Source organism: Python bivittatus, unplaced genomic scaffold (genome assembly GCF_059951505.1).
Source record: "Python bivittatus isolate LINGU-HERP-01145 unplaced genomic scaffold, Pbiv_v1 ctg000560_np1212, whole genome shotgun sequence".
Classification (NCBI taxonomy): domain Eukaryota; kingdom Metazoa; phylum Chordata; class Lepidosauria; order Squamata; family Pythonidae; genus Python; species Python bivittatus.
In genome coordinates, this window is record NW_028277083.1 from 7,993,683 (window position 1) to 8,012,062 (window position 18,380).

The 18,380-nt window shown below is 39.2% G+C and overlaps 1 protein-coding gene across 1 annotated transcript in view; it reads left to right on the forward strand.

Moving 5' to 3' along the window:
• Positions 1-18,380, forward strand: part of APOLTP (apolipoprotein lipid transfer particle homolog) — a 64,797-nt gene that overhangs the window by 6,668 nt on the left and 39,749 nt on the right. The window contains exons 8-23 of the mRNA XM_088148126.1: positions 362-520; positions 1,168-1,286; positions 2,670-2,927; positions 4,265-4,420; positions 5,825-6,009; positions 7,487-7,669; positions 8,661-8,746; positions 9,079-9,251; positions 9,422-9,581; positions 11,046-11,125; positions 11,988-12,168; positions 13,257-13,412; positions 14,835-14,968; positions 15,469-15,627; positions 17,058-17,238; positions 17,453-17,664. Of these exons, the coding sequence (XP_088004252.1) occupies positions 362-520; positions 1,168-1,286; positions 2,670-2,927; positions 4,265-4,420; positions 5,825-6,009; positions 7,487-7,669; positions 8,661-8,746; positions 9,079-9,251; positions 9,422-9,581; positions 11,046-11,125; positions 11,988-12,168; positions 13,257-13,412; positions 14,835-14,968; positions 15,469-15,627; positions 17,058-17,238; positions 17,453-17,664 (2,582 nt within the window). The remainder of the gene's footprint in view (positions 1-361; positions 521-1,167; positions 1,287-2,669; positions 2,928-4,264; positions 4,421-5,824; positions 6,010-7,486; positions 7,670-8,660; positions 8,747-9,078; positions 9,252-9,421; positions 9,582-11,045; positions 11,126-11,987; positions 12,169-13,256; positions 13,413-14,834; positions 14,969-15,468; positions 15,628-17,057; positions 17,239-17,452; positions 17,665-18,380) is intronic.

The window sequence follows — 18,380 nt, forward strand, 5'->3', positions numbered from 1 at the left end:
TATGTTATAGGCCTGTTCACCTATCTTCATTAAACTAGAGTTGGATTAAACAGTTTATTGAACCAGCTGCAGTTTGCTGGCTTCACTTAGGACACAAAGCCGCACACTATGGTTTATGAATAGTGCCTGTATTTGCCCTAGAGATTCAGCCTCAGATCATCAAAGTATATTAATGGATTATTCCAATGTAAGAATCTGGTCATAACATTTTGGATTTTTAAAAGATGGAAGTGCAGTAGTAATCCAACTTCTCTGAGGTCATCACGTTAGGGCGGATCATGCTGTATTCCACTTCAGGTTTAGCTTATGTTTTCCAATAATTGAACTGTTTTTTGGTGTCTATATATCTTTTCTTTTAAAGTGGGCTCTTTTGTCTGGAGCCATCTTTCGGAGCTCTTAAGAACAGAAGACCCACTGAAACAGCAACTTAGGAATTCTCTGCCTGAAGACATCATTAGCAAGGAATTTGACTGGGAAACATGGAAGTTTTCTTCCTACACAGATGTTACCTTCCACTCAGGTAGATTAACCACCATGCTTTGAGAAGAATGAATGAATGAATGAATGAATGAATGAATGAATGAATGAATGAATGAATATCAGGTTAAGTCCTTATGTTTTTATGCATTAGCCCTTAAACTTTGGGCAACACCAAATGATCAATAATTGAATGTTTGAGTTATGCCTTGAATCACATTTCTCCAGACATCTGAAATTATCTGTAGACCTTTTTTCAGATTATGAAAAAACGTGGCCATCATGTCTGTGGATTCTGTATTTTATTCTTTAAGGCAGTGTTTCTCAACCTTGGCCACTTTAAGATGTGTGGACTTCAACTCCCAGAAGACTGGCTGGGGAATTCTGGGAGTTGAAGTCCACACATCTTAAAGTGGCCAAGGTTGAGAAACACTGCCTTAATGTTTAGAACTTTTTTCTATACAAAAGAAAGAAACAAAAGAAATACATGCTTTCATAGAGAAAACCATTTGCCTTTCTCCCTGTTTCTGGCTATAGGGAATCTTTTTCTACATAGTATTAAAGAAAGACGAATACAGATGTGCACTCAAACGCATATTTGAAATATATACCTGCATAATCAAGACATGCACTTCAGTAAGACAAGTTTTTCTTCTAACTGATGTGATTTGGGGACTCTTTACCTTGCAGCGATGGCAAGTGGAAATGCCGAAGCCAAGATCATCTTTTCACCTGCCTCTTTTATCCCACGTTCGATCCTGACCAATTTCACAATTCATCTGCTGGGACGTGCTCTCAACCTCTTAGAGGCAAGTTACCTGAAACATGTTAAGTGCCAATGATGCATGTAAGATTGACAAGTGCGGGAATGCAGTTTTGTATTCGCAGGAACAGAAGAAACTTCTTATCCCAAGTCAGGTCACTGGTCCAACCAAGATCAGCATTCCCCAGGCTGGTGTCCCTCTAGATAGGTAGGAACCAACAGCAATGGGTTGGTTCCTGCCCAACAGACTGTCCTGTGTGCACCAAGAGCTCTGCCCTCCACTCTTGTAGCTACTTTCCTTTCTTCAGAGGGAGTAGAAAAGTCTGCCTTATTTCCCATATTGAAGCAAGACTCCATCACCAGTCCCGTCAACTTACATACAGTATGTGGAATTAGAGTTCACCATTTCAGTTTGTGTCTATTTTTGGTTTTGTTGTGGTCGATTTCCAAATGTCATGCTGAAAAATTACGGTTCCCTGGCTATGCATGGATCTGTTGAAAAGATCAGGTTCTATGGCCCTGGATTCATCTCAAGAGTTATCTTTTTCCTAGGCTAGAATCACACAGAATCTTCCTAACAAGGTGTTTTGAAATGAAAGGGATACAGTTACGTGGAGTCCTTGGTGTTCTCTGAGCTTGGTTGTTTTCTTACAGACATTTTGCTTCCCAGCTAGGTAACAACATGAATGCTAATCAGTGTGAGGTTTTCTCCCTGTTTATATACAGCAGGGAGGATTGGCTGATAGTCAGTGTTGGTGGGAGTGTGGTTTTCTCCTTGGTAGTTCCTTGATTAGGGTCTTGTTTTCTCCCTGATTGTTTGTCTGGTGCTGATCCCTGCTTATCTGGGTGTTGATTTTAACAGCTTTTCTGTGAACAGGCAAAGAGAGAATTCTCTTTACTGATAATGCATGTGTGGCCAGTGTTTATTTATGCAACCATCTCCTGAATGGTTGTCAGCCAATCATTTCCTATATAATATGATACTAAGCCAATGGAAAGCGATAGTAACAGCACCAAAAGACAAATGAGTACCAACTATAGTAATGCTAATATTAATACTGATGATAATAATAAACATGAAGCATAAAATCAGAATACATGTAAAAACCAATTGTTTTTCAGTCACTCTAAAAGTTTCCTAAAATGCCTGGGAAAATAAAAAGATCCTCCTCTAGTGCCGAAGGAAAAGCATTCCACCAAGGTCACATTGCTATTGAATAAACCTTTTCATTGACCATCTCCCTCATTTGTTGGGGGCCACTTGGAAAAGGTTAAAGGGCCCCCGTGGCAAAATATGGAAGGAAGCAAACAGATAACTGGTCTCCCAAGCCTTTAGGGTTTTAAGATGAAATCCAAAATGGTCCTTACAAGTCAGGCAGCAGAACATCTGAGCCCGTGGCATTCTAAATATTGTGCGTCATTTTTTCAGGTTGGAGTGAGATTCGAGAATATGGAAGATGTTGTCCGAACATTCTTTGACTTTCCCCCAGTTCAGAACAGCAAAGGAAGACATACGAAGCCAGAATCTCCAAAGGAGATGGTGAGCAAGATTCCTCTGAATAAGCCATCATCCGAGCAATTCAGCTTGAAGGGTCATCTACCTAAAGAAAACAAAACTGCACTGAGAACAGAAGAGCTGAGTTGTCCAAGTGGACAATACCATAAGATTAATGAATTTGTGAAAAAGGTAAGGTAATAGGTGTCATCTGTGGGTCTTAGCTTGTTACATTCAGGATCATTTATGAGGATTGTCTTGGAAGGGTTCCCATGTTCGAGCAGCACATAGATTAGGTTATTTCAACTCAAAGGAGAGCTGGAAAAATTCAAGAAGACTTCAGACAGGACTACTAATAGACAGGACAGCTATATTCTGCTTCTTTGTCTCTGAAGATGGGAAACAACAAAAAAAGATATCTACAGCCGTCTTGACCATAGCATTTGGCTGTCCATCCTTGGTCTGATCCAGCATAGTTTTTATTAAATAACTTTTCATAAAAGGCTCATATCTTTGTGCAAAACACATAATTTCCATGCAGAAGCTTACTGTTTCAATTCCTGACATCTTCCATGAATAGATTTGATATAGCAGAGCCAAGAAAGTCCTCTGTTCACATTCCTCAAGAGTTTCAACCTATCAAAATAAAAAAATATTGGTTCATTCAAAAATGGGGAAGCTATGGCTTTTCCCACATTACTGAACTTCAACTCTCAGGTGCTGAACCAAGGGTGAAAGATGCTGGGAGCTGTTTTCAGTAATATCTGGGGACCACAGGTTCCCCAGGCTTGGACTGGATGAACTAATCATCCGACTCCATAATGAGTTAACCATATGAGAGATATTTTTCACTGTATCTGAATTAATAATAAAAGAGATGGAAGGTACAGTGGCCAGCAACTCAACAGTGTCACTTTGCTGAAACTATAGAAACAGACTAGAATCAGTTTTCAATTTCCAGTTGGTCAACTGTGCTGAGTTGAAAGGTATATTATACTGTTTACCTTAAGAATGACAAAATCAGATAGATCTGTTGGTTAGCTTGGTTTGACACAGCTCATAAAATATCTAAGCTTGGTTGGAAAATGTCAGGCTCCAGTAGATTGGAGTTTCTCTAACTGAGCCATATGGTGAGCTCGGAGACATGTAGTTTGGGGCATCTCACTGCTAGAGTTCTTAGGTTGGCCTTGTCCAACAAGGCTAGCCCTTGTGTGTTCCAAGAAAGGAAAGGATCAATTATTTTCTGTTAATCTCGGCATTTGGCTAGACATCAGTAGACTTCTGATGTGTTTTCAATTTTCTTCCTAGACTTTTCACAGCTTCATTTCTCGGAACTAGTCCTCTGGCACAATTCCTGGGTTGTGACTCCTGGCACTCTCTCTAATAGCTGGCTTTGACTGACTCTTGATATAGTCTTATTTTGAAACCCCTGGCAGATGGCTTCAAACTGTTGGATTTTGTTTCAGAATTATGTTGCAACAGTGTTGGATGTAGTCACCCCCCCCCCTTTCTCTCTCTCTATGCTTCAGTTCACCAAAAGAATGGGAAAAAAGAGGAAGCCAAAATGCAGACTGAGCATAAAAATCTTTGGGAATGAGCTTGTGATTCTTGACTGTGGCAATCTCAGAAGCCAAGCAAAACATTACTATTTGAACCTAGCAGAGCTAATGATGAAGGTTTTAAAGGTAGGAGAATTGTGATTAGCACAATCATTTCCAAATGGTGTTCTCCAGGCCTCTGAAATGGATGGAAGATTTTGGTAGGGCAACCATCAAACCTCTTGAGAAGGTTCATTACACCCACACGTGGCATTCCAGCATCCATTTAATCCAACTGTAATAGAGGAAAAAAAGGCCTCTACTTTTACATGTTAAGAAGTGATATTTCATTGTTTTATGCCAATTCCATGAGTTCCTCCTACAGATCAATTGACTCATCACCATGGACTGAGAGTACATAATCTGGGAGGACTAAGTTGGAGAGCTGGTGCCATGTTTTCAGACTTCCCAGTTCCCAGAATCACTTCTCTTCCATTTTTTAATCTCTCTTTTAAACTTGAGGTGAATTATTTTTAGAAAATATATATCTTGCATGATGGGGATTTCTGCCATTGCAGACAAAATTGAGGAAGAGTGCCTGCTTCCCACCCCCTTCTGCCCCTTTTTCATCCCCTATGGTGTGCATGTGAAACTCAAAATGGCTATAGATATAGAGAATTAGAGTAGCCTGATTATGTAGGGCATTTCTAGGACTTCAGCATGACCATGAACTGTAATGGATAGAAGGAATGACCATGAGGGACAGAGGAAGAGCCACTACCAAAACAATAGTCAGATAAAAGAAACCTGAGTCGAGGACAGAACTGTAACCTGAGAAAACATCTCAGGTAAGATGTCACAGAGTTAAAGGGAATGAGGAAGCACATTCAGACTTGCAAAATTCTGTTACTATAACCTTATAATAAAAGTAGTATTTGCCTGCATGATTTTGGTTTCCTATTCTGGTCTACCTTGAAGGTCTGACGTGGACATCAAAAGGAACAAATAGCTCTCCATTAGTTGACTGTGCGGGGAGTTATTTCAGTACGAAATAAACCTGGGTCTGCTTGGGACTCAAACTAGCCCCTAGAGTTAAGGGTTTTGGAGCATGCACAACATATTTAAACTCTCCCCACTTGATCCATTAAACATGCCATTCCAAGAGGATTTTTGATTGTGCCATTTTAGACTATAAGCAGTAGATTAGCTGTTTTCTGGCAGAAGTTCAGTGAGCCAATATTTTAAATCAGTGTTTTTTAAACTTGGCATCTTTAAGACGTGTGGACTTCAACATCCCCAACTGGCTGAGGAATTCTGGGAGTTGAAGTCCACATATCTTACAGTTGCCAAATTTGAAAAACACTGATTTAAATCAACAATTAAGCTAATAAATTCATAAGAAGGTGTCAAGATATGTTCTAATGAGCTCCCATTAGATGCTGAATGTGTTCCCTAGAGTGAATAAAAAGTGTTTTAATAACACGATTTTGGTTTTGCTCCCTGTTTTTCCCCCTATAATATGTGGCTGACCTTTAATCAACTTTCCAATAGGGCCAAGAAGTCCAGTGGAATAAAAGATTGAGTTTGGCAACCGAAGAAGTGCGGTTTCCAACCATCTCAGGATTTCCTGTCCTCCTGGGTTTGAATGCTTCGGCAGCTGTCAACCTGACAGCCAGAGGAGATGCAGACTTCAAGAAACACAACCATTTTTTCATTAATGGCTACCTCAAGCCAAGGTAATGAGCTTCCAGAGATGGGCTCTCTTTCCTGATTCCAGGTGTCTTCATTCTTTGTATCATTTCCAACCAATGGAAGGGTTGGAAGAGGAATTATGTCAAGGGACTCAGGACTCCATCAGCCGTGGAATGCTCCAAAAACTAGGAAAAAGGGGACCAAATTTGGCCTTGGAGGAGAAGCTGGCAAAAGAAAGATGGATCTGAAAAGGATCTGGGGGTTATAGAGAGAAAATCCCCCCCATGCATCCCTATCAGAGGGGCCATTGGGCAGGTGGTCTGAATGTTGGCAACTGCTCCAGGTCTAGTCCCATTTGCTCCCTTGTGGACACATGGCCCAGTTCAGAGCATATTCAGCATCCCTTTCCCTAGCTTTCCAAAACAGGCAAACTCACCAACATAGACACAAGGGAATAAGTACAATATACATATACAATACAAGGGAAACATACAAATAAATACAAATATACAAATACAATACAAGGGAAGAACAGAAACACCCCCCCCCATATTTCTTCATTGTACCAAAGAAAATTCAGATGCTTCCTATAACTACTGCAGCTAAAGTCATTGGAAAGAATCCCAGATGTTAGCACTCCAAGCTTCTCTACCTTGCTTTTCTACTGACTAATACAATGGCTCTTGCTATTATCCGGAGGCTGAATATGTTACTACTAATTGGTGCCTGAGCTCACTCCTAGCATGGGACAGTAGTGGTGCAGCCACCTATTCCCAGCATGTTCCCCAGCCTCCCTATGTCTCCATCCTTACTCTGATAGAAAAGATGATCTAGCATTCTCCAACCATTCCACCATTATGCAATCCAAGAGGAAGACTGAGTCCTCCTGTTCAGGATTCCAGATCCTCTGTTCTTTTCTGATTTCGCATCCTTTGAGAACTTGGTCCTCTTTGAGCTGATTTGGTTTCTTCCTCCCATTGGGATTAATGGATGGACAGATGGACAGACACAAATGCACACATACACTTTCCACAAGTCTTCCAGCTGACACCTCTTTCCTTTTCAGTAGCCTTTTGGATCTTGGGGTAAGAAGGAATGAACAGTTAGTGCCATGATAGACCTACATCATTTAGCAGGCATATTAACCTGATGAATAAATCTCTGCAGGAATGGAGGCTCAATGTCAGGTCTCATATTTTGTGTTGCTACTACAGCAGTGCTGTCTTGCTGTTATGTATACTACTATGATCACATAAGAACTGGCCCTCCAAATCCACAATTGAAGATTAATACATTGGCAATCGTAGTACGTATAACAGCACGACAGCATTGCTGTAGTAGCAACACAAAATATGAGACCTGACGTTGAGCCTCCATTCCTGCAGAGATTTATTCATCAAGTTAATATGCCTGCTAAATGATGTAGGTCTATTAAGCTTGGGAGGATGGGTAGTGGGAAGACATTAAAACTCTATGTCAACTCTTACATTGAAATATCTTCTTCTCAATATATCTTGACAGCTTTATCCTACAAATTTCTGCCCAAATGGGAACTGTAGGAGTTCTAGGGGAAACTGGCCTGAACTGGTCAACTGTGTTGAGGTCATCAACCAATCTTGATGGAGGAATCCAGGTGAAAAAAGGGAAAGAATTTAAGGTTTTTTGGAACATTCCTAAAGAAGCTATGGAAATTGTACATTTCAGGTAAAATCTACTCCCATGCCAAGGATTTGTACACAGAATTAGTGGTCAGCCAAATGTTTCTGGAAACTCAGCTCCTCTCAGCCACAGCCAACATAGGAAGTTTTGGAGTGATGGGAGTTGTTGTTTTCAAAAAGTATGTCTCAAAGATTCATCTTTCCAGAAATTGATCCATGCATTGCCTAAAATGAACTACATCAGCAGAAGCTGAAATGCTGATCAGGTGCCCTGAGACACTTTGCTGTTTATGTAAGATAATTATATTCCCCACTCTCAGTAGGCAGTAGTGGGAATGTAGAAAAAAGGCTGGTCAAACATCCTAGGATGTGGTTGTGCTGGTGTTGCAGAAACCATAGGAAGGGGCATGGCCATTGGCATCTCTTGCAAGCCATGATGACATCAAAACGATGATGCATTTGTTGGTTAACCCAACAAACCCAGAAAAATAAGAAAGATAAATCCATTACATATTGTAGGTAAGCTTTACTGGTAGCTTGTAACTTACTAGCAGGGAGCCACTCACATAGCTGGATTCTTTTATCTACTCCTTATATTCCACTGCCAAGTAATACAAGACATTGCAATTCATAACAATGACATCGTCTCTCTAATGATGCAATTACGAACTTAGCACCAGTTGCATCATGAAGGATGTCGTCATGAAGCTGATGTCATCATTTGAACCCCCCATTCCTTACCTGCAGAGGTCTCTGGGGATGGCAGCATATCTCATTGGTTTCAAGAAGGGGACTGGCCTTTTCCACCCTCTCCCACCCAATTCTTATGAAATTAGAAAGCAAGGCTCCTTTCTCGAAACACTGACTAAACATCATGCAAAATTGATTGACTGATCACATGCCATCAAGTCATTGACTCTTAGCAACCACACAGATAGATTTTCTCCAGGAATCAAAATAGCCCATGTGATTCTTGTATATCAAAACTGCAGAATGAGCCGCATCATAGGAACTCTGTTTCTTTCCCTTTTTTGTAGTTCTCAACTCTACGTTACTGCAAGGGAGAAAACAAAGCCTGTTGACCGTTTCCCAGGCCAAACTCAACTTTGCACCAGTGAGGAAGGTAAGGTATCTAGTGCGTTTCTCATCCGTCACCTTTCAGTCTTGTTGTATTTTGCAGAAAAATCAAAATGCTCCAAGTCAGATCCTTTTAAACAATCCCCTAATTTAAAGTCACTTACAAAATAATGTTGCAGTTAAAAATTCCAGGTAACCTAGGAGAAATGGATGTGTTAGAGGTTATTTTGCATAATGCATTTTCAACATAGGGCAAGATATAGCTTGTAGAAAATAAGAATATTTCCATGGACAAATGACACAAAAGAATCTTGTATTGTCAAAGGCTTTCTTCTTCACTTTTCTTTATTTTATTTTCTTTTTCTGTTTTAACTGTAGGGTCAAAGACATTTGGTTGGCAGCTGTGTTCAGACGTTTTTCTCCCTGATGACAAGACCAGCAGTTTCATTTTTCCATTCCCTGGACCTGCCAAAGTTGCCGTGGTGCTAAAAAAGCAGGACAGAAGCCTACAGCAGTATTTAATAAAAGCAGCATACAATTATGTCACTCAGGTCTGGTTCTCACTGTTTGGTTTGGAGACAGACAGATAGACCGAAATAACACATATAATGTTAAGAACTAATTCTTGTGGTACAGCTTGCAATGAGTAGTCAGTTTTGAAATTTGCAGTTTGATTCTTCGTTCGACTAGGTTGGTGTTATTAATCTTTCTTCTCCCCCAGAAAGGTTCTTGGATTCCAAATGAAGCTGGACTCCATTTCTTTATTGGAACTCCAAAATCAGAGCTGAAGAGGGATGTTGCTTTTGAATTCCACTGGAACATCCTCCAGAAAAAAATTAGAATTGAATTTATCGAGCCAAAGACAAAAATACAAGTGAATGGTGAGAACAACTGAGGTCCAATTGCAACCCCTTGGTGCCCATCCGTTGAGAGATCTAAGTCACCTCCATACATGGAGCATATAACAGTAGAGCTTGCAAATTTCATCTTCAATGCTGTGTAGCATATTCACTTAGGTGTTGTCAGAAGGATCAGACACCTTCTTTTCCCTCTGTTTGTTCCCACGCCAGGAATCCAATTAAACACACCAGACAATCAGTCAAAGAAAATATGTTTATTCAACCCAAAGTTGCCAAGTAACTTTGGATGGGCGGCCACAATGGACTGCTCCTCCGTCTCTCTTTTTATAGGTTTTTTTTAGTTTAAAGAGTTAGCCAATTATTATCAATGGAATAGAATGCATTAGCTTATTAGAAACAAATGTTTCATTATCTAGAGTTAGAACAGATCCCTCCTTATTTATAGTTAAAACAAATGTCTCCTTACCTTGAGCTAAAATAGATGTCTTCATAAATGGGCATTTTATCTTTCCTATACATATGTTTTTTTTATACATAAGATGTATGCCTTCCTTTACATGGGGTTTGCTATATGATGTCTCTTTTGTTTCTAATGGCAGGAGCCAATCTTTCCTTAATTTAAACTTACTGTAAACATATAAGGAAAATATTCCAACAGTGTTTTGTTCTTCACCTTCTATATTTTCTCCTGATAGGCTTCAATGTTCAGTGTAAGCAGCTTTCTATCTTTCTGCAAAACATGTCAAATCTTGCAAAATTTGAAAAAAAAAATGAGATTAAGAAATGGTGTATTATCTGATCAAAGCTGCTCAGAGTTCCATGGCAAAGAAGTAGCTTTAGGCCCCCTTGAACTGGAAAGTGGAAAAGGGAGAAGTCAGTTGAGATCTCCTGGAAAAATGTTTGGAAGATTTATAACAACAACAACAAAAAAATGGGCAGTTCACAATTATTTTTAAAAAATGAACAAAAATAACAAGTTTTGATCCCTATATTAGGCAACTGAAAAAAAAAATGAGGAGTTAGGAAAGGGATTTTGGGTGAGAAGACCTTATGGGGTGAATCTTAGAGGTCACCTAGCCGAATTCCTACTCAGTGCAGGATCCACTAGAGCTCTCATATTACTTTAATTCCTTCACCAATTGTACATGTCAGCTTGCTAAGAAGCACTATGATGCCTGATATTTGGTTGTTGCATTTGTGGTTCTACTTAAGGAAAAGACAGTAAGTCTTACAAAGTCTATCCACTTCCACCTAGATCCATGCTTCTCAAACTTGGCAACTGTGGACGTCAACTCCCAGAATTCCCCAGCCAGCATGCTAGCTGAGGAATTCTGGGAGTCGAAGTCCATAGTTCTTAAAGTTGCCAAGTTTGAGAAACACTGACCTAGACTTTTCTACCTAGAATTGTCTTCTGTTTGCATTAAGCTATCTGTTTGTGGGTAAACACAACCAGGAGTTACTTACACTTTTTTCTGCATTTATCAGGCAAAATTGAAATCTCAAAATACTCTCGTGTTGGGCATCTGGAACTGATAGTCAATGACAACACCATTTATTACATTAAGGTAGGTGTCTCTCACCTGGCCTGGAACCAAAGATTATTATGATAGAGAACCACTTAAACATAAGAAATTAAAAAAAAATTGTGATAAGTAATATTTGTTGAAGAAAGTAGGGAGCCATAATCCAAGAATGTCAGCCATTGCTGTGCTTTAAGGACAAGCCATATATAGAGAAATAATGTCCAAATCATTTTGCAGGTCTTTCTCCCTCTCGCCCTCCATAATGGGCTGTTCGTCTCCCTCTTTTGAGCAAGCTGGCTTGTTTCCATCTGTTCTTCAGTTATCCAACCCTATCAAATTTCCTATCATGTTGTTTTTCACTGTGTGAAAACTTGCTCTCATATCATTACTCCTGACCACTTGCTTCTGATTGCTGCCCTTCATAAGAAAATCGGTTCAATGTGTTGTAGGTTATATCAATAGAACTGGTTAGATATATACGTTGCCTTGAGCTGACCAAAAATAAAAGTGGGATAAAAATTGAATAAATCAACAGAGCTGTTTTGACCATTAGAATAAAAGGCAGTAACAACAACGATAGCAATACTATAAAACAAGATTTGCAATCAGCAACAAAATGTTGTTATCGCTTGAGTGAAGAGCTGGACTTTGAGCAACTGGCAAAGATTCAAGGTTGAAGATGGAAGGTTGGGTTCCAAAAATGGGGAATTTCATAGCAAGGTGGACTCAGATAACCACATTGCCAAGCTTTGCCCTCTGACAACCCCACAAGTAGCCCCCAACCCCCCCCAAAAAACCTTAAAGATCCAGCCAGTATATCTTCCATTCTAGAAGTACTCCTTGTAGGTCTCTGACCATATATTTTAATCAATTTAAATCAATTAGATGCATTTAATTTCTGCAGGGCAGGACAGATTTGCAATCCATGGCTGGGGAACAAAGATATGCAATCCGTCTGGAAGCAAAATTGCTAAGACACGGAAGTCCTATTGTCCTTGCAGGAAACATCACTAAACAGGCCAACCAGAAGGTGGCATTTTCAGTATCGTTGACTAACTTGCTGAAAGATGCTGCGTTCCTTGCAGGTAAGAGTACAACATCCTCATTGACAACCTGATTAAACTGGAGACATACCCAAAGCCTTTCTCCCTATGTGAAGGAACCCATTACAAAAGCTATGTGGATTTAAAAAAAAAAAAACCAGTTCCAAATCTGAAAAAGTGTTACAACTCCAGATATCAAAGACTGGGTTCAAGACATGTGTAGTCATCTATTTTTGAAAAAGCTATTTTTTTTCCTACTAATCAAGAAATGACACAAAAGGTTTCCATTGGGCAAGGATTGCATCATATTGTACAAGAATAGACAAATGTTTATGTGTCACTGGATATAGTATTTTTAAATATATATGTGATATATTTAGGTGGCTTCTATCAATTTAGCATGTTCATTGTTAGGGGTTTTCTTGGATTGGTTGGTTTGATTTAATTAGATTAGATTAATCTAAATAATTAGATTATTTGTTGGATTAATCTAAATGAATTAGGTTATTTGTAGGATTTGTGTATAATACCACTTAAAAGTTTGGTATTCTCTGGGTATATTTTTAAAACTGCAATTTAAAAAAATAGAAATCAAGGTCTTAAACTCACCCCAGAGAGGATTGCCTGGCCTAACAATGCAGTTTTTTCATATCATTGCTGCCTCATTGCTTATCAGTATTTTATTATTTCACTGTTAGGATTTATGCATATATCTTATTCCATCTGATGTGTTTTAACTTATTCTACTTACTCTGCATGCCATTTTTTTAAAAAATCATGTCTGATCATTAATGAATGCATTAATAAAAACATACAATCCTGATAAGTTGGGGAAGCAAACCCAAATACGATGTGTGAATGCTGAAAGTCCTTTTTGCAAATCAGCCCCCCTAAAATGGGTGTTTTTCCATTGGATAAAATGGATAAAAAGAAACTGCTAAAGTATTCTGAAGTTGTAGGTATATTTGTGCTCTTTTTGCAAAAAATGCTGGCCCCTTCCATCTCATCTTCTGGGGTTCAGCCTTCAGCACAGCCTGCGTGATTGTGTATATTCACAATTTAAATTCCTATTCCTATTCCTATTTAAAGTGTTTCTGATGTTGATTGCCATGTGTTTCTTTCTTTCTTAGTGTGTTTGGAGAAAAAGGCAGATCTTGAAGTAAAGCACTATTCCCTGGAAGGAGAAACCCACATTCCAGGCGTCCTTGGGTCTCACGTCATTCTTCTTCTGCAACATCGAGGACGATTCTGGTCCAACATCCTGAGAATTAAATATGGGTTGTTTGGTACTGTAGTAGTGTTTGAGATGATGATAGATAGATAGATAGATAGATAGATAGATAGATAGATAGATAGATAGATAGATAGATAGACAGACAGACAGACAGACAGACAGACAGACAGACAGACAGACAGACAGACAGACAGACAGAATTTTCATTCAGGAAGTGTTTCCACAGAGTAAAAACAATACAAAGTTTAAGTTAAGAGAAATAGAAAAAAGTAATAGAAAAGTGAAAAAGAAAAAGAGAGAGAAAAGAAGGAAGAAGAAAAATAGAAAGAATAACAAAAAAGCAGCTTCTGATTTTCTTAACAGCAGTTCTAAGCACATGTATATTTTACCCTCTCTCTCTAAGGTTACGTCAAACTACTGTCATAGTTTTAAACAAAGCACAATGAAAATCAATGATTCACTGTTGGGGTGTGATGATTTGCTGATGCAAAGAGTCAGGCCCTCAGTTCAAATATGCGAAAAGCTGGTGTCAGATCAAGGGTTCTGTTCCCAAATAAGATGGTCCAGTTCGGGCATTAACAGTTTTATGGCCTTGTTGAATTATGTTTTTAACCCTTTTATTAGTTGCCTTAAGTAGTTGGATTAGATGGATTTGGGCATCCATATAAATCAAAGTAATAATTCCATAAATTTTTAGGGGGGGGGATTGATTGTCATACTAATTGTAATTGGAGCTCTTGTGCAATATTTAGCTCACCAAATATTTAGACATTTTAAACTACTGACACCACTAATTTTGCATCACTACTTGGAAAACGTATCTTTTATGGCAACACCTCCATGAGTCTTAAGTTCTTGGTTAGGACCCAAATTAATGGAGTCAACATCCAGTTGATTAGGCAGTGATATTCATTTGAATGAAATAATAAAAATAATAATTGTAATTATAATTATCAGCATCATCATCACCATCACCATCACCATCATCCCAGGTCCTTGGGAAGGACTCGATAGGTGATCAAAAATGCCAAATCCATTCTAAATATCTGGCTGACTGTGTGACCAACCATGATGATGATCATGATGATGATCATGATGATGATGATGATGATGATGAAGAAGAAGAAGAAGAAGAAGAAGAAGAAGAAGAAGAAGAAGAGGAGGAGGAGGAGGAGGAGGAGGAGGAGGAGGAGGAGGAGGAGGAGGAGGGGAAACCTATATAAGCACTTATAAGAACATGTGGAAAATTTTATCAGGCTACTCAATTCCCAGTCTGAGTAGGGTATTAGTCAATATCACTAAAGATTAATTTCTATGGGATCAAATTCCATGACCATTAGCAATGCTGTGAATTGATCCAACATCTCTGTGACACACCAGATTGGGGAAGGCAGTAGGCTGTAGAAATTCTACCATTCCAATTTGTAATGCGAATATTTTCCTCTATCCATACATGCATGTTTCACTGGAGTAGGAGATTCAAAAAAACTTCAGCATGAATGCAACATGGCTCAGAAGTTAAAGCTGGAGAACAGCCTGCCAGATACTTACAGATTGGATCTGGAACATGAATTTCACTGTACTCAGAGTCTAGCTTATAATCACAAGGTAAAGAGATGCACTTATTCCAAAGGTGGAAAACACAATGACTCAGCAAGGGTTGTCAGGGGATGGTGATGGAAGTTGGGTGAGGAGTATGGAAAATGGTGGGAAGAAGAAATGAAATGATGCAGCCTGCAGGTAGACCAGAACAGAAAATCAACTCCACAGGAAGGCCAAAACTACTTTTTCTGAGAGTGGCTGCAATAATAGAATCTTGCAAGTCTGATTGTGCTGCACCTCCTTCCCCTTCTGTGAATTAGGTAGGTGTCTGTCTGAGCCTCTTCTACATATTTTCAATCTGTTGTGCACTTAAGATATGTTTCATCCCTCATTGCTTTGGTAACAGATCTTGCATATCTCCATCAAAGTCATCTTCCTGACTCTCTACAATGGGTGACTAGGACCTGGCACAAACTCCATAATCCAGGATTTTCTCCAAGATCCTATTTGGAACAGCAACTGTTACAAGGGAAGATGCTAAATGCTCAATCTATAACCCTTCTCAGGTCCATTTGCACCATGAAGACACCACATCCCAGCTGCACTCCTACCTGGAGGCCAACTATGGGAAACACTGGGACAAGACCAACAATATGAGGAAGGTGATCATCAGCCAGATGTTCAAAAATCATTCACAGGCCACCCTGAGGAGCTACTTCATGGAGGTAGGAATAGCAGGACTGTATGTGTCACATTTCTAGATGGGGAGACAGTGTGGTGTTGGAAGGGGACTAGGAGAGCCAGGCTGAGATTCCCACTTGAGCACCAGCCATCAACCTACCTTGCAAGGTTATAATAATGATAAAATGAGAGGAGAACCCATAGAGAAGGCTTTGGGACAGCTGCTGGGTCAGCCCAACCTTCCTCACAAGGTTACAGTTCTGGAAATGTTACCAAAGACTCTCTTGGAAACTGTCTTGAGCTTTCTTTGAAGAGGAGGAGAAGGAGGAGGAGGAGGAGGAGGAGGAGGAGGAGGAGGAGGAGGAGGAGGAGGAGGAGGAGGGTGATTGTTGTTACAATGCATGATGCAACTCTTTGCCATACTGAAATTTGCAAATTGCCATTGTCACATACTGGCTTTCTCCAAACCAATGCCTTCCAGGTACACTGGACAGCAACTGACCCTCTGCCAGTGTGGGGGATAATGGGCCTTGTAATGGGAGATCATTTTCTTGGCCACTGTCTTCTTCCAGGATGCTTCCTAACCTCCCAATCTAGCCTACAGCCCTGGGATTTTCTGGAGATCCCCTATCTAAGGGCTAAAGAGACCTGAACCTTTTATCAGGATTAGTTGGGGTGCTGCCCCCTGCTGTGATGATGGGCCTTGTAGTCCAGCTCAACTCAGCTTTTACATTTTGCGTAGGTATTCCCCAGTTTAAGACCAAATTCCATTCCCAAGGTCTGTCCTTAAGTCGAATTTGCACGTAAGCCAGAAAAGTAATATTGTATAATACCATATAAGTAATATTGTGTAATTAATTCAAACCATTGTGTATTTAACTTGCATCATTGTCAATTTTTGCTACAATAGGCTCTGTTCTTAGCTACAGGTCATCCTTAAACCGGATGTTTTTAACCCGGGGACTACCTGTATTTTGTTTTTATATATTGTTTGTTTGTTGCTAGATAGCTTTTTTGGGTTTTTGAGGGGGGTTTGGATTTATTGTGTGTTTATGTTGTACCCCGCTCTGAGTCACAGTCATATACTGTATATAAGTATATATGTATATAATTGTTATTAACGAAGGACTTTACCCAGAATTAAAAGACTACAAAAACAGAAAAAGAAAAGTAGAAAAGAAAAAGAAAAAGATATGAAAGAGTAAAAGAAAATGTGAAAGACCAGAAAAGACTAAGAAAAGGAAAAAGAAAAATATCTAAAGAAGCATGGAGTCACACAGTCTGAGTTGGGTGGCCTTATAACTTCTGAAATAAATGAATAAAAATAAATAAACTCGGGGACGTCAGAGCAGGGGGTGTTGCTGTAGCCGCACCACCCTGGCCTGCAATGCATTGAATAGCCACTGTTGCTTTGTGTCCGAGACACGGCCTTTCTTTTCCTATAACGTGGGGCACAACTCATTTTCCCTTTCAGTTCATGGTTCAAGTGCCTGAAAGGAACCTGGATTACAGGACTCGGCTGCAACATTCGCATTCCTTCCACCACTGCCTTGAAAGCAGCACCAGTTTCAAGGTGCATTATAACAACCGTATCCCTTTTATAGCAGACCTGCAATGGAAAAATAGTTCCGGGCGTTTGCTGAAGAAGTGGGAAGGTAAGAGTCAACCCCATGAAAGGTCCATGCTTATAACTGCATTTTAGTGGAAAAAATAAATGACCAATAAAGAGGCAAATCTGAAGGAGGTTCATCAGGATAAAACATTTGAATTGTCTATGTTTATAGCTTTGCTTTACAGAGGAAATGCTGCACAATGCTATTGAAAGGTGGAGCGTCTGTCATCTTAACAGACATCCTTTTCTCTTTACAGGTACCTTCAATATGGACACACCCTGGCTGTATCTGTACGCCACTCACAAATTCCACCAGTTCCAGCGTTCGGCTTACTTCACTACTGTTGAATTAACTGTTGGTAAAGCTTTGGTTGTCAAAGGTTTAGTGCTGGAACTCTACTGTAAAGACAACGATGATGAGAAGGAAAGCAGAATTGAAATCCGCACGTCGACAACCACCTATCTGAGAGTTAGTTCATTCCTCTTGATTGCCTTGGCCTAATTCCTTTCCTTCAGCTGTAATTGTAGACTGGATACAGTCTCAGGACAGTTTCGAACATTCGAGTGGAGGACTACTTCAGATTAAATGGACTTGTCTGTTATTTCTGGAGGGCAACCAGGCAGAAATTTGGTCCGTTGCATTCAAAATCCAGTAAATGAGGGTCCATTAAATGAAGGATACACTGTATTATTGAATTGAGGAAATGGGTGAATTCAAGTACTAGTTAGCAAACTCCTCCAAACAAAGTTCTTCTTAACTGAAGTATCAGGATTAAATAACAGGGGAGACGGTGTGTTATAAAGCCAAGCACCACTTCTAGACTCCGCTTTATTTCCAATTTATTTATTATTTAGTTATTTATCAAATTTAGATGGCCGCCCATCTCACAAAAGTGACTCTGGGTGGCGTACAACAATTAAATAAAAAATAAATATATAAAAACAGTCATTATTAAAAATATAAAACGACCATTATTTCAAAATTTTAAAATCTTATTAAAATTTTTATATTTTAAAATTTTAAACCATATTTTAAAATTTTAAAATATAAAAACCACAAAGCACGATTGAAGGCTTCGTGGCCTACTTAGAAAATAAATTTTAAATTTATTTAAATATTATTATTTATAATTATTAAATTATTATTAACTATGTTGTATATATAAGTATTACATATTAATAATA